The sequence below is a fragment of the Desmodus rotundus genome, chromosome 1 (genome assembly GCF_022682495.2).
Source record: "Desmodus rotundus isolate HL8 chromosome 1, HLdesRot8A.1, whole genome shotgun sequence".
In the NCBI taxonomy this organism is placed as follows: domain Eukaryota; kingdom Metazoa; phylum Chordata; class Mammalia; order Chiroptera; family Phyllostomidae; genus Desmodus; species Desmodus rotundus.
Window position 1 is genome coordinate 44,106,050 of NC_071387.1, and position 14,397 is coordinate 44,120,446.

Below are 14,397 nucleotides of genomic sequence, written 5' to 3' on the forward strand. Positions count from 1 at the left end.
CCACTTCCTGCAGTGATCATCAACCATCTTTATCACACAGCACACATAGACTAATTACCTAAATTCAGGCCTCGGGCACACCAAAAACATGCTTTTTGCCAATCTGACAAAAAAAAAAAAAGGCATAAGTATGATTCATTCACATCAGACAGCTATTGTTGTGTTGGCTGTTGTCATTTTTTAAATTTGACAGTCTATCGCTTCTCAGTCTTTGGGCTAAGATCGTACGTATTTGACAGTCCAAGGAAAAAGAAGCTAGTGCCCCTGACTAAATAGGTATTGCATGTTTTCAAAATTCCTGTAGCACACCCGTTGAAAATCTCTGACTTATTGCCACAGATTAAATGCAGGAGCATTTAAACTTAAGCCAGTTCTCTTAAGCCAGACATTAAAGAGACTTATAAAAGACACGACAATGCTAGTCTCAAAGATCTTAATTTTTGTCACAAAACTATATTATTTATGTTAACATTGTTATTTTTAAAGAAACTAATGAGTCAATATTTTAAATAAAGTCCCAGTTTTAATTTTTAATATGTTGGCAGACATATAAATGAAGGATTTTGGGTGGCCCTTAATAGTATTTATGACTGTGAAGGGCCCTAAGCCCCCCAAAAGTGAGAAAAATGCTGTTCTTGAGTGTAATATGCTTCTGAACATGGAACGGCAGTGAAATTGCCCAAACTTAATTTTTTTCCTTTTCACTTTTCCTCTTCCAGCCCTCTCATTCTTTTAGCGAAGATTTTGAATTTGTCTAAGTTAAATATTGATTTATGTCACCACCAAATTTTAAGAAGTAAAATCTGGTTGCAGTGTTCTTTTTGCTGTGTTTCACTGAGAAAATAAAAGGAGTATTCTCCATTGTACATATAAACCTCATGAGGGAGGACGTAAATAAAATCGCCTCAGAGTTATCTGAAATCCCAAAACCCCAGTGCAGGAATACTTTTGGTGAGAGAAGGAATACTTCTTGTATAAGTACTGCTGGAGGAGTAGTCTTTGGACATTTCTTTGCACTTCCCACCCAGGCCTCAAGACTGGATGTAAAATGTTTTTAAAAGTTTTTATTTATTTATTTTTAGAGATAAGGGAAGGGAAGGAAAAGAGAGGGAGAGAAACATTGATGTGTGAGAAAAACATTGATCAGTTGCCTCTCTCACGTGCCCCAACCGAAGACTGGGCTGGCAACCCAGGCATGTGCCCTGCCTGGGAATCGAACCAGTGATCTTTCACTTCATGGGGCAATGCTCAAGCAAGCGAGCCACGCCGGTCAGGGCTGGATGTAAAATTTGATTATGTTTTAGAGTGAGACAAATTGTGATCACCTCTGAGCTTGAGACCAACACTATTTCCCATCTTTGTCCTCTGCCTTTTCCTCTCCCAAATAACAATAATAATTAAAAAGGAAAGCCTCCCATATAAAAAAAAAAAATCCCCAGTCAGTAAAGACAGCCACTATAGTTGCAGAAATGGCACAATCTCCCCTGTCAGCCACCACCACTTTAACAATCCGCTGTTCCAGGTGGTGGAAGGCAGCTCCTTGGCTGTGGTCCTACTAGATTGGGCTTTTGAGATAAGATAAGGGGGATGTAGGAGGAAAGTTTCCAAGTTCTAGTTAATCACACAGGTTTCCTCTTTACACCCTTGGAGGGAAACTGTATACATGGATTCCTAGAGTTCTATTTTAAGAGTTCATTTTGTTGCTCATTCAAGAATCATTGAGTTGGGCCCTGGGGCAACAGAAATGACTGGGCCCATGCAAGTTGGAGTCTAGTGGGGGAACATAGACCCGAAAAAGTCATTTGAAGTATGAGAGGCCCTAGGTGGAAAGTATTTTTCTATGGAAAAAACAAAACATTGAAGTTAAATTCCCAGGCTACCAACCAAAAGCTAATTTCACCTCTGATATTACTCATAAACTTTATTGAATGTTAATAAGTCCCAGGTAGAATTCTTTTTTAAATCAATAGTTCTGTTTTTATTGCATTTTTTAAATCCCTTTTATACCCTCTTCCACCTCTATTCACAGCCGTCCCCACCCCCCTGCAATCGCCACACTGTTGTCTGTGTCCATGAGTTCTTTTTTTTTTGCTCCATCTCCCCGCAAATGCCCCCTCCTCAGAGCTGTCAGCCCCAGGGAGAATTCTAAGCCTTTAATTTATCTGTTCCTTTCAACAACCCAAGGAGGTGTTATTATTATCTCCATTTTTGATACATGACCAAACAGGCAATGAAGAAAATTGCCAGGATGGTCCTAACAGAGTCCTCTATGTAGCTTTGTAAAAGAAGGGAGTGGTTGAGCACGGTTTGCTTAATTCATATATCTGGCCTCTGGAAGAACTTCCAAACCTGTAAAGAAATTTTATAAGTGTTTATTTGAGTCAAAACTGATAATAATTGCCAGGAAGCAAGATCTCAAATGCTCCCAAGAATGACAGTTTTGCAGTTTGCTTTGTGCTTTTTGGAATTCAGGAGGCATCTAAGGAAGGTGACTTGAGGCTGGGGGAAGGCAAGGCAGGACTGGATTACCGGACAGGTAACAGGATTATGTGCTCTCCTGAGGGTGGCTGCTTCTTTCTAGAGGGTCTGCAAACAGGATTACTCTGGCATTTCTAAGGTGTGTTAAGCTAGATTCCCCCAAACAAAGGACAGGGCTGGCTGGAAGCAAAGATAAAGCTTTTACTAAAAAGTTATATGCCTAGGTGTGACTATCCACCAGGACCAGGTCACCTTGTGAGGTTACTTTCCTTAGAACTCCTTTTCATCCACAATCTCTAAATTAGGGACCCTTTTTAGACCTGTTTTTAATAGTTTATTGGTACGTATAAAGTTTAATGATAACAATTTTATTATCTGCTTCCTCCTTTTTATTCTGTATTTCTTCAAAGCTTGCCTTATTTGCTCTAGAATTCCCAGTATACAGCATGGAGTCCTATCCCAAAATATTTGTTGATGGAACTCATTATATGGACATGGACAACAGGGTGGGGATTGACTATGGAAGTGGGGGCGGGCTGGGTGGAGGGTCAAAGGGGGAAATAATTGGAACAACTGTAAAACATAAAAACTAAAAAAAAAAAAAAGAAATGCAGAATGAAGAGCTATTTGAGGACACATGAACTCCCCTGGGGCACATTTCTTGGTGCTTTGCAAAAATTAGGTATGGAATAAATTGTTAGAGAACGAATATGTAAAATTGTTAATGTTTTTGAATAATGAACAGGGTTTGCTCTTCTAAAAGATTGTGTCATTTCTTGTTATAATAAAACAGATTTTGAGTTCAGTTTGTTTAGTTTATTCTAAATTCTGTGACTCTGGATTTTTCAAGTTTGTATGGTTTTAGTGTGTTACCAATTCACTGAGTGTCTTAAGACATAAAAAGTGGCTGGCTGTACAGAAGGGATAAGATGATTTAAGATGAGTGTGGACTTGTTCTGGGAAGTTTTCCTTGTGTTTAAGATGCACAGGAACCAATCAGTGAGCATCTGTGTCCCTTCCTCCCCCCAGTTTTGCTTAACATGATCTGGACTCTGATTTATACTGCTAACCTAAACATAAAATGCCTTTCAAAGTTACTGAGAAGACTTTAAAACATGGCATTAGACTTCTAAATAAAGTGGAAACTGGAAAAGCCGGTGTTCGTGCTTCCTGTCACCTACCAGACCCGATAAGCATAGAGAGGAATTGACTTTTTATAGGTGTGTTATTCAGATGGCTGGCGTTCTGAGAAGACGAAGGGTTTGCACCCTAACAGGCTGTCTTAAATTCCATTTTGAAATGGCCTTTTTTATAAGGAGAACAAAGTGTAGGTAAGGGGTTTGGAATTCAGGGAAAAGTTAATTGGATTAAAAAAACCTGCAGCATTCTTGGCCTGGGCGGTGGTCTTTAGCTCGGTCCTGGGTGGTGGGCGTCTCACCCCGGAGCACAATGGCTCAGATACCATCTTGAATTGCTTGCAGGCCTCCTGAGGCACAAAGGTGGAACTCCTTATGGTCTCCTGGAGTCAGGGTGGGTCAGGCCTTCAGTTCCAGGAAGAATAGCTTTTACATAACATTGATTACTAATTGGCTATTACTTAAGTTAAAATTTTTCCAACATTTGAGCCCTTCATCGGAGTTGTTAAATTCTTTGAAATATCTTGTCAGGTTTCAGGTGGGACAAACAGTAAGAAGTTTTTAGAGTACTTGCTCAGAAAGCCACAATTTCTTGTAGGATTAATTTAGAAGTTATGTTGTCTTTTAGAAACTTCCATTTATCAATTAAAGAATAGAGTCCTCTCTTTACAAAATTTATTTCTAATGATAAACATCATAACAGAGAGAGAGAAGAAAAGGAAACACAGGAGTGCAATGAAATGAGTACTTACCCAGCAGGAACAGCATCCGTGGCTCCTGTGCAATCCCATTGCATGCTGGCACCCGAGGCAATTGACCTCTGAGCAGGGAAGAAAGCCCAAAACAGCCTCCCTTGAGGGAAAAACCACTCCTTCTCTCAGATAAAGGCGTTGGACCTCAACCAAAAAGGGAGAGAGGTCAAAAAGAGAGCTAAGAGAGCTTTACAGTCCAGGAGACAGCAGTGAGCACAAAAGAGGCTTGTAGGTACCACACCTGCTTCCAGGTGATGCTGGGCCATGAAGGTGAGGCCACTTCAGATCCATAACACCAGATATGTTAACTTAATAAAAATAAAAAGCCTTTCAAAGTGGGAGGCAACAAGCATTCATTTGAGAGCAATAAAAATAGCTATTCGAGAACACTACTTTGAAAGGTCTTTTATTTTTGGGTAAACAATGCACACTTCTATTCAGTGGTGAACAGTTCTGTTTGGTTTCGGTGCAACAATATCAATGAGTAACACTGAAGTATGTAAAGGATTCCATAAGCAACCTCATTTGTAACTGTAGGGGAGGAAACACTATTCACCTAGGTTTGGTAGCTGGGTCTTTGAAATAAACTGATGCAACAGGCAGACTAACAGGAGAAAAGATATACAAATGTATTACTTTTAAATATTATGTGCACTGGGGCATAAGAGGAAAACAAAACTAAATACTCCCCCCTAAAGAATGAGATTTGAGAACTGACTACTGTTTTAATAAGGGTAAGGGGGTGGGGGATGAAGGCAATTTAGGAAAGAGTAATGATTTTTTAAAAAGGCGAGTGGGGCCTTGTCTGGCTGTGACTTCTAGTACCCTCCCTTGTGATAAGAGTCAGTCCCCTGGTTGCTGAAACTCCCGGGGAGAAAATGTATGACCAGTGAGTTTTGGAATATCTGTCTTTAGGCAGATAGGGGGAGTTCAGAGAAAGCCTCTCTGCATTTGCTGTTTTTCGAGTACCTACAGATAAGAATAATCAATATACCCAATATTAGGGTATATTGTATTTTAGGGGGACATGTTCTGTGCTCCTTCGTGATCATCAGGAAACCTGTGGACAGTGTGAGTATGAGGTTCTCCAGCTGGCCCAGTGCATTGACTTCAGTTGTAGGGTGAAAGTAGGTATAGGAGTGAGGTGGGGATGGCACTAATGCAGGGTGTGAGAAAGCCCCCTTGTACATGCTGACTCACTGCCCTTCACCACTGCTCTAATACGGATGTGTGTATTGTGAGCGAAAAGGGGCTCTATAGTAAAACTGACAAGTCCAGGGACAGGAAGACACTTCACAGGGTGATCTGATCATAAATTCCTAACTGGCAGGTCATGGTGGGTAGTCACAACCCAAACAATTATCTTTTTTTTTTTTTTTTAAGATTTTATTTATTTATTTTTAGAGAGAGGGGAAGGGAAGGAGAAAGAGAGGGAGAGAAACATCAGTGTATGGTTGCCTCTTGCGTGCCCCCTACTGGGGACCTGGCCCACAACCCAGGCATGTGCCCTGACTGGGAATCAAACTGGCAACCCTTTGGTTCACAGCCCCATGCTCAATCCACTGAGCTATACCACCTAGTGCGTAAGAGAGTTATCTTTACCTTAAGCAAGCCCTGTCCATTTTTCTTGTGCATCTAGATTAAAATACCTGTGACTGTCTGAGTAATTCTTGTTTTATTCAGACTCCTCAAGAAAGCACACAAATCCTGTAATCCAATCCTTCCTTTGCTTTCTCCCACCTTCAAGTTATCCTACTTCCTTTTTAATTTCCAGTGCATGAAAGAAACTGCAAAACTCTCACTCTTGGGAGCATTTGAGATCTTGCTTCGTGGCAATTGTCAGTTTTGGCTCAAATACACTTTAAAGAAACTGAAAATTTAGCTTCTTAGAAAATTGACTTTGAGAGAGAGAGAGAGAGAGAGAGAGAGAGAGAGAGAGAGGAGAGAGAGAGAGAGAAACCTTGATTTGTTGTTCTACTTATTTATGCATTCATTGGTTGCTTCTTGTATGTGCCCTGACTGGAGATCGAACCCACAACCTTGGCGTATCGAGACGATGCTCTGCCAACTGAGCTACCCAGCCAAGGTTCAAATACACTCTTATAAAAATTTTTTGCAGGTTTGGATGTTATTTTTCATTGACTGGATAAAGTTATATCCACATCTATATGTTTTTATGCCATATAGAGCTAAAATATTTTCATATTAGGAGGCCAAGCTCATCAGTTGGTTGGGTTCTATTGAGGATACAGTGTTTTTTGCTTCTAGACTTATAATACAGTTTATGGAAGAGTTGGGCAAGGATAAGAGTTTTGTAGAATGCGTGAGACAAACGAGTACTAAAGTCCCTCTTGGATTTAAGGACAATTGTAGGCTGTGCAATATGAAGCAACACAGTCAGTGGCAAGCCATGCGTACAGACTATGTGTCGAATTATCAACCTGTTAAAGGCAAGCTCAAATGAGCAGAAACTGAGATTATTTGGGAATGGCAGGGGATTTGTAATTCTGGGTACACGTGCCATCGCAAGCTGCAGGCGAGTCCACTGAGGATTTGGGGCAGGCTGTATTTGTGGGCAGGGTGTGCAAAGAGGGGGAAGTCCACCCAGAGTCTGAGCCGGAAGTTCATTGGCTTGAGGATGCGGAATGATTCTTGGCAGATGTTTGCTGTTCAGGCAATAAGCCTCAGTCGTCTCTAAATCAGACATTTACAGGAAATCAGTCTTAGTTCTTAAGTTCTGTTCTTCTGAAGGTGCATTCTCCATTTAATATATCCTCTGGTTCCATTTTAGATGGGAAACTATTTATTTATTTGTTTGTTTATTTATTTATTTATTTATTATTGTCACCCGAGGACATTTTTTCATTGCTTTTAGAGAGAGAGGAAGGGAGATGGGGGTGGGAGGAGAAGGGGAGAGAGAGAGAGATTTGTTGCCTTCTTGCACACACCCCAACCAGAGAACCTGCAACCTGGGTATGTGCCCTGACCAGAAATAGAACCCATGACCCTTCTGTCTATACAATGATGTTCCAACCTACTGAGCCACACTACCCAGGGCTAGATTGGAATTTTTTTTACAGGATCTTGCTGAGGTTTCATTTCTCCTTTGATCCTCTTCAGCTTCCTGTGAAATCTTAGCCAAAGTGGGACTTTATGAGTGAGAATCTTGTTTGGGAGTTTGATATTCCTTTTATAGGGTTATGGTGTAAGATTTAAAAATGATGTATAGCAGAATTAAGGGAACATATCAATTATATCTTTACTTCCTTGCTAGAGTTTTGTGCATTTAGGGACCTTTCCCTTAAGAGGAGTTTGTGGACCAGTTAACTTTGTGAATATTTTCGTGTTCCCATTTGCCCTATTTGTGTCTATATTGTCTATAACAGCAGCCAGTAAATACGTAGCCTGTTTGGGGTTGGTCTTGCTGTTTTAATTAGTGACCACGCTATTTAAGTCTATCTTGCCTACTGAACTACTGTGATTACACTGCTTTCTCACTTAACTAGAATATAAAAATAACGACCCTTTCTATTTAGTCCCAGAAATCCTGGATCGAAGGTGTGTTCCACAAGAGAGAATGTAACAGAATCATACCCAGCTCCAAAGACCCTCACAGGTACAAGTTGGAATTCCATTGTTCCTTCTAAAGCAACACTAGGAGGACTGTTGGAAACTTAGAGATATGACTTGTTGAAAGGATTTGATAATATCTATTAAGTTAGTATTTATTTATAATTGATCTTTGTGTCTTCATTGAAATAGTATGTGATCACTGTAGAAATTCTGACCAGATTTTCTGGTCAGAATGGAGAACTTGTCAATTTTGTACCTCACTCCAACCCCAGGGCTTATGACAGGGCCTGCCAGACAGTAGGCTCCTGAGAAACACCTGCTTACTGACCTAATGAAACATAAAGAGAGCCAAGTTCATCATAACGACATCCCCCCGATGGAGCTGTTGTTAATATGGTAGTAGCTATCACCCTGTTTATTTTGATGCTCCTGTTCCTCTTAGTGGGAGGATAGATGTTGGGAAATCTCTAGTGCTATATCTATCCCATGGGTGTGCATAAAAAATGTACAAGTTCTAAATATTGAATATTCAAATTATTGTAAATGCTCCTTCTCCTCAACTAAAGTGTCTTTGGAAAATAGTAACTGGCATATTTCAGGACACGGTGCTCAGGTTGTTCAGACAGTTCATTTCAGTTTCATTTCAGTTTCCTCCCATAGGCTTTTTGCTTGAGCAGAAAATGGGCGGCAGAATAAAATGATTCAAGTTTGACTACTTTGAGTTCTCAACAACCTTTTGGAAACTCTACTCATAGAACAAAATTCAAAACTGCAGTTAGTGAAAGATAGGGGCAGGATGGCTTGTGAAATAAGCCATGATCCACTGTGATTGGGTTTGTGAAATAAGATTGAGTGGCATTGCTCTTGGGGAAGAGAAATCGAAAGGAAAATAGAGGAGCGATGCAATTAACCCTTGAACGTGGAGTTATTTGCACCAACCACCTGCGCTGTCAAAATTCGTGTATAACTTTTGACTCCCCTAAAACTTAACTGCCCTCACCGTCCGAGGGAGATTGGTCCCAGGACCCCTTTGGATGCCAAAATCCGTGGATGTTCAAGCCCCTTATATAAAATGACATAGATGACATAGAACGATGCATACAGTTGGCCCTCCTCCTTTACTTGGATCAAAAATAGTGTTGAATCTGAGGATGTGAAACCAGGGATATGGAAAGCTGGCTGAGTATTGTATATTTATTTTAAAAAATCCATGTATAAGTGGACCTGCACACTTTAAACCCATGTTGCTCAAGGGTCAACCTATTTTTATTAAGGGGACCACTCTATTTTTAGATTCACTTGAGCATTTGGCCTTATGTTCATTGAAGTTTAGCAGTCACTGCTATACATGCTTGTGAAAGGTAGCATGGTGAGGTCAGTGAAATTCTGGTTCTTTGGGGATGACTAAAATAGTGTTCCTTGCTTTTGTTAAATATTTACTAGTCCCACCCTCATTGAATCACCTGTGTCTTGTAAGCCCTGTAATTAGAAGTTGTCATTTTGCTTATTAAATCTTTACAACATCTTATACTGTGATGGAAGCTGCCATGGAAGGCAGACTGAGCTCAGGCAGCTCCTCCTGCTCTGTAAGTGGCAAATCACCTTCACAATCACCTTGAACATCACAAATAATGATAAACTATAGGCTGTTAATCCATAGACCCAGGAAGAATATCAATGATCATCATTCCATGAATGATCTGAGATATGTGACATTTTATGGGGAAAAAAGCAGTCTCTGTTTTTCTGTGATTGTAAAAAAGTTAATGGATGATTGTGGCTATTCCTATTATGCTAACCTTTTCCTTAGAGCCCAGTTAGATTCTCAGTGTGGTAGCTTTCATGTGGTTTTCTTCCTTATGGTACACAGGAAAAGGGTGGTAGTTTACTATTTTAAATTTAGGTAAAAGCTTACTTTTAATTGATTCTCTTTGTAGCTCCTAATAAGAAGCAAATCTGATAGATTTGATTACATATTTTTCCTTCTCATTTGAATTTGTTGAAATGAAGCTGTAATGGAAAGCATGTCCAGCTGCCTGCCCCTACGAAAGCCAATACTCCAGAGGCAGGTGCTGATAAAGGAAAGTGGTTTATTCAGATGCTGGCCATCTGGAAGATGAGGGACTCATGTCTCAAAACCCATCTCCTGGGGTGATGGGGGACTCCCATCTCAAAGCCCATCTCCACGTCTCAGTGCAGGAGGGGTTGTGATAAGGAGGGAGAGGGGAACAGAACAAAGAGGTCAAGGAAGGGGGTTGAAAAGTTCTCTACCTGCAGACCAGCACAGTCCATTCCGATAAGGACAGTGCTGGTCAGTGTGCATCATCCTGGTTTAGTCATCCTGGCTTCACGTCATCCCAGCTTCCTATAATCCTGGATCCACGGTTGAAGGTCAGCAGATCTCCCAGAGCTGGGATGACTGAAGGTTGGAGTCTGTATCTTTTGAAGTTAGTTCTTAAGATTCTTGTACAAACATGCTGTTCATCTACAAGCTACGTTATTAGTCAGAGTTGCGATCTCCCCCATTATAATTTTATGGTTAGAAAGCTTCTGAGAAAGACATTCCCAAAAGGCTGGGACAGGAAGAAGTGAGAGGCCTGAAGATTCATTTCTGAATGATTTAGAATGACTCTGATTCTGTGGACACTACCTTTTTTCTTCCAATATTTTAAACTAGAGTTCTCTTCCAGTTAAAACTTATTCACACCTAAAACATGGTCACTGATGACCACAAAGCTAACCTTCAAATCCAGAAGGTTCTTTTGAATCATAAAAAAGAAGGATTAAAAATAACACCAATTGTCCCTTAATTTGATAGTGTTTTATGGTTTTAAAGGTGTTTGTATATGTGTATTTTCAGACCTGATTCTCAAGAATTCTGTGTTATCTTCATGGTATAATAATAGTAATAGTAGCTACCATTATTGTACATACTTCAGTGTACCAGGGCTGTGAGGCACTTTTCCTGTATTATCTCAGATAATCCTTTTAATAACCCTGTGGGGCAGATATTTTCAGTTGTGAAAACTGGGGACGAGAAGAATTGTTCACGAGATTTAAATCCAGGTGTTTAAGTTCCTACCTTACTATTCTGTTAATTAGATCATAGTTTCTGCAGTGTAATTATATTTGGTAAATGACATGGGGGTATTTGGGGAATGATGAATGAGTACCCAGCAAACCCTGATTTCCAGACCATGGAAGATAACATATATTTACTGTAAAAGTATTATATATGTTTTCAAATATGTCAGTAAACTAACAGATTTTATTTTTTAACGTAGATGTACTGCAGGATGCCAGGTCTGCCAGAATTTAATCAGGTAGGACATAAATAAGATTTCTTTTAATTGTTAGCCTTTCTGTTTCAAATTCATTGGGATAGTCTTCTCACATCTTGAATGAACTTAATGAAAGGGCTTTATTGGTGTATTTTATTTCCCTTTCAAGGGAGGTTTAAAAAAAAACACATGAGACATTTTTGAAGGAGAAATTGATTATGTGAATGTAATAGATTACTTGAATTACTCAGACATGTAAACGGCTAACGGCCTCTGACAAGACCTTCTACCAACTGAAATACTTGTAAAGCATTAAAATTTCATTTGCAATTTATTTAGATGATGAAGATACCTTGTGCACACAGAACACTGCGTTCGATCTATGGCTTGTGAGTGACATATGTGCATACCAGCGCCGAGTCTGACACTAACTCGGATGTGTTTTTTTCCCCTATCACCAACAAGTAATGAACTTAATTCTGGAGACAGTGTCAGACCCCACAGGTGAAGAGCTCAACGACTACTCCTCACCCTCCACGTCAGAAGCCAGTTGAAACTGTCAGCGCTTCTGTGCGATGGGCCATAGATTGGAAGTTCCCATGACCCCCTCCACAGTTCACTTAATTTGCTATAGCAGGTCACGTAACTCAGAGAAACATGTACTTAAGTTTACCAGTTCATTGTAAAAGGTATTATAAAGAATACAGCTGAACAGCCAGACAGGAGAGATGCATAGGGCCAGGTATGTGGGAAGGAGCACAGAGCTTCCTCACCCTCCCCTCCAAGCGTGCCACTCTCTCAGCACCTCCACGGGTTCACCCCCCTGAAGCTCTCCAGATCCCATCCTTTTGGGGTTTTTTATGGAGGCTTCATTACATGGGTGCCATTGATTGAATCATTGGCCATTGGTGACTGAGTCAACTTCCAGCACCTTCGTCACTCTTTTTTTTTTTTTTTGAGCACTTGTTTTAATAATACTTTGAGGCACCTGTAAACTGGTTTACCAGCAAAACAGATTTCTTCCATTCTGAGTCACCATCTAGATTCTTTGTTGGAATGTGCTATTTCTCTTCCTTGTCACTCTTATCTCTTAGGAAATTCCAAGGGTTTTAGGAACTCTGTGCCAAAAAGGGGGACAAAAACCAAATACGTATTTATTAAAAATCACAATATCACACAAGATTATGGGCAAAGATAACTCTTTAGTGCAATACAAATTTTAACAGTGATTTGCATTTTAAACTATGTGCTTGTAAACTGGTTTTACGTCTCATTTGTAAGGAGGATAAAATAACATTTTCTTAATTGTGATCACATTCTGAAGTTCACAGTATGGATTGAACCAATGTTGAATTTACTTTGGTTACAAAAAAATTCAGAATCCAAAATGTAGCAAATCACGGGGAAAGGAAGACACCATCCACAGACATGATGGGAAGGATTGGGTTGCTGGGTGCGCTGGTCTACCCAGGCTGCCGTAACAGAATACCACCAGCTGAGTTGCTTAAACAGCAGACATTCGTTTTCTCACTGTTCTGGAGGCTGGATGTCCAAGACTGAAGTGCCGCCACGGTCGGTTTCTGATGTGGCCTCTCTTCTTGCTGTGCGAACAGTCACCTTCTTGCTGTGTCCTCACACGGCCTTTCCATTGTGCATTTGCTGATAGAGTCCTGGTGTCTCTTTCACTTCTTGTAGAGTCACCAGTCCTATACGATTGGGGCCTCCCTCTTTTGACCTTCTTTAAACTTTCTTACTGCTTCGTAGGGCCTACCTCCAAATATAGTCACTTGGGGGATTAGTCAGGGCTTCAACATACGGATTTGGGGGACCAATTCGGTCCATACCACTGGGGGAAGAGTTTCCATTTGGCTAACCTTTTACCTTTTCCTAAAAATGTTTTTCTTTTCAGTAATTAAAATTTTGTTAACATTCAAAGCAAGCATAAGCATGTAGTGAACTAAAAAGGCTTGATTTGTTCCTCCTACTTCCTACTTTATTCTCCAGAACCTCCCCCTGTCGATACTCTCCCCACCTTACAATCTTCAGGGAAACTAATGTGAATGATACTGTAAAAACACCTATTTTCATACTATTCAGAAATTAAAAACAGTTAAAACTTAAAATTTTCCCACCTCACTAGGAACTAGTCCCCCCCCCCCTCTTTTTGGAGGGCTAAATGTCCCAATATCAGTTGCTGAGCAGTCTGTCCTAGGCTCATTCATTTCTGATGTCATCTCTGTTATATGCCAAGTTCCCACATGTCTATGGCTCTATTTCTGAGCTTTTTTTTTCAATATCATAGATCTAGTTCTCCTATTCCTTGTAAATGCCTCTCTGTTTCAGTATTATAGCTTTATAATATATCTTGATGTCTGATAGGGCTAGTACTCTATGCTTTTTTCTTTATGTTTTTAAATGACTTAAAAAAAAATCCTCACCTGAGGATATGTTATTGATTTTAGAGAGAGGAAGGAATAGAGAGAGAAACATCTATGTGAGAGAGAAACCTCTATCAGATGTCTCTGTACACATCCCAACCTAGGCCGGGACCTGTAACCTAGGTACATGCTCTGACCAGGAATTGAACCCACGGCATTTTGGTTTATGGGATGATGCTCCAACCAACTGAGCCACCTGGCCAAGGATATGCTTTATTCTTTTAAAAATTGTTTTACTCTCTTGGATACTTTTATACATTCATATGAATTTTAGAATTACTTTGTTAAATTCTCTGAAAAAGTATTTTAGGATTTTTTAAGGATATTTTATAAAATTCATAAAGATAATTTGGGAAGGAATTGGTAAAATTGGAATCTTTCTAAAGAAAGATTCTTTCTAAATGAAAGATGATTCTTAGGGTGAGTTTTTAGTATGTGTTAGTGATGTATAATTTGGGACTTCTGAAAGTTACAACTAAAGGTTTGAACATGGAATCATTTAAAAAAACTTAGGGGATGATTGGTTTCTTTTGGGGGGCTGCTTTGCCATAATTAAAATTTTTTAAAAAAATTTTATTTATTCACTTTTAGAGAGAGAAGGGAAGGGAGGGAGAAAGGGAAAGAAACAGCAATGTGAGAGAGATATATCGATTGGTTGCCTCTCCCATGCTTCCTACTGGGGACCTGACCTGCAGCCCAGCCATGTGCCCTGACCAGGAATCAAACCAGTGACCCTTCA

The 14,397-nt window shown here is 39.9% G+C and overlaps 1 protein-coding gene across 4 annotated transcripts in view; it reads left to right on the top strand.

Moving 5' to 3' along the window:
- TRPM6 (transient receptor potential cation channel subfamily M member 6) overlaps window positions 1–14,397 on the top strand; it is a 149,602-nt gene that overhangs the window by 42,375 nt on the left and 92,830 nt on the right. For all 4 annotated transcript variants that reach the window (XR_006654807.2, XM_045191439.2, XM_045191442.2 and 1 more), the window contains 2 exons: window positions 7,903–7,982; window positions 11,224–11,262. Coding sequence is in view for 3 of the 4 variants with exons in the window: in XM_045191439.2 (XP_045047374.2) it covers window positions 7,903–7,982; window positions 11,224–11,262 (119 nt within the window). In the remaining variant the exon portion in view is untranslated. The remainder of the gene's footprint in view (window positions 1–7,902; window positions 7,983–11,223; window positions 11,263–14,397) is intronic.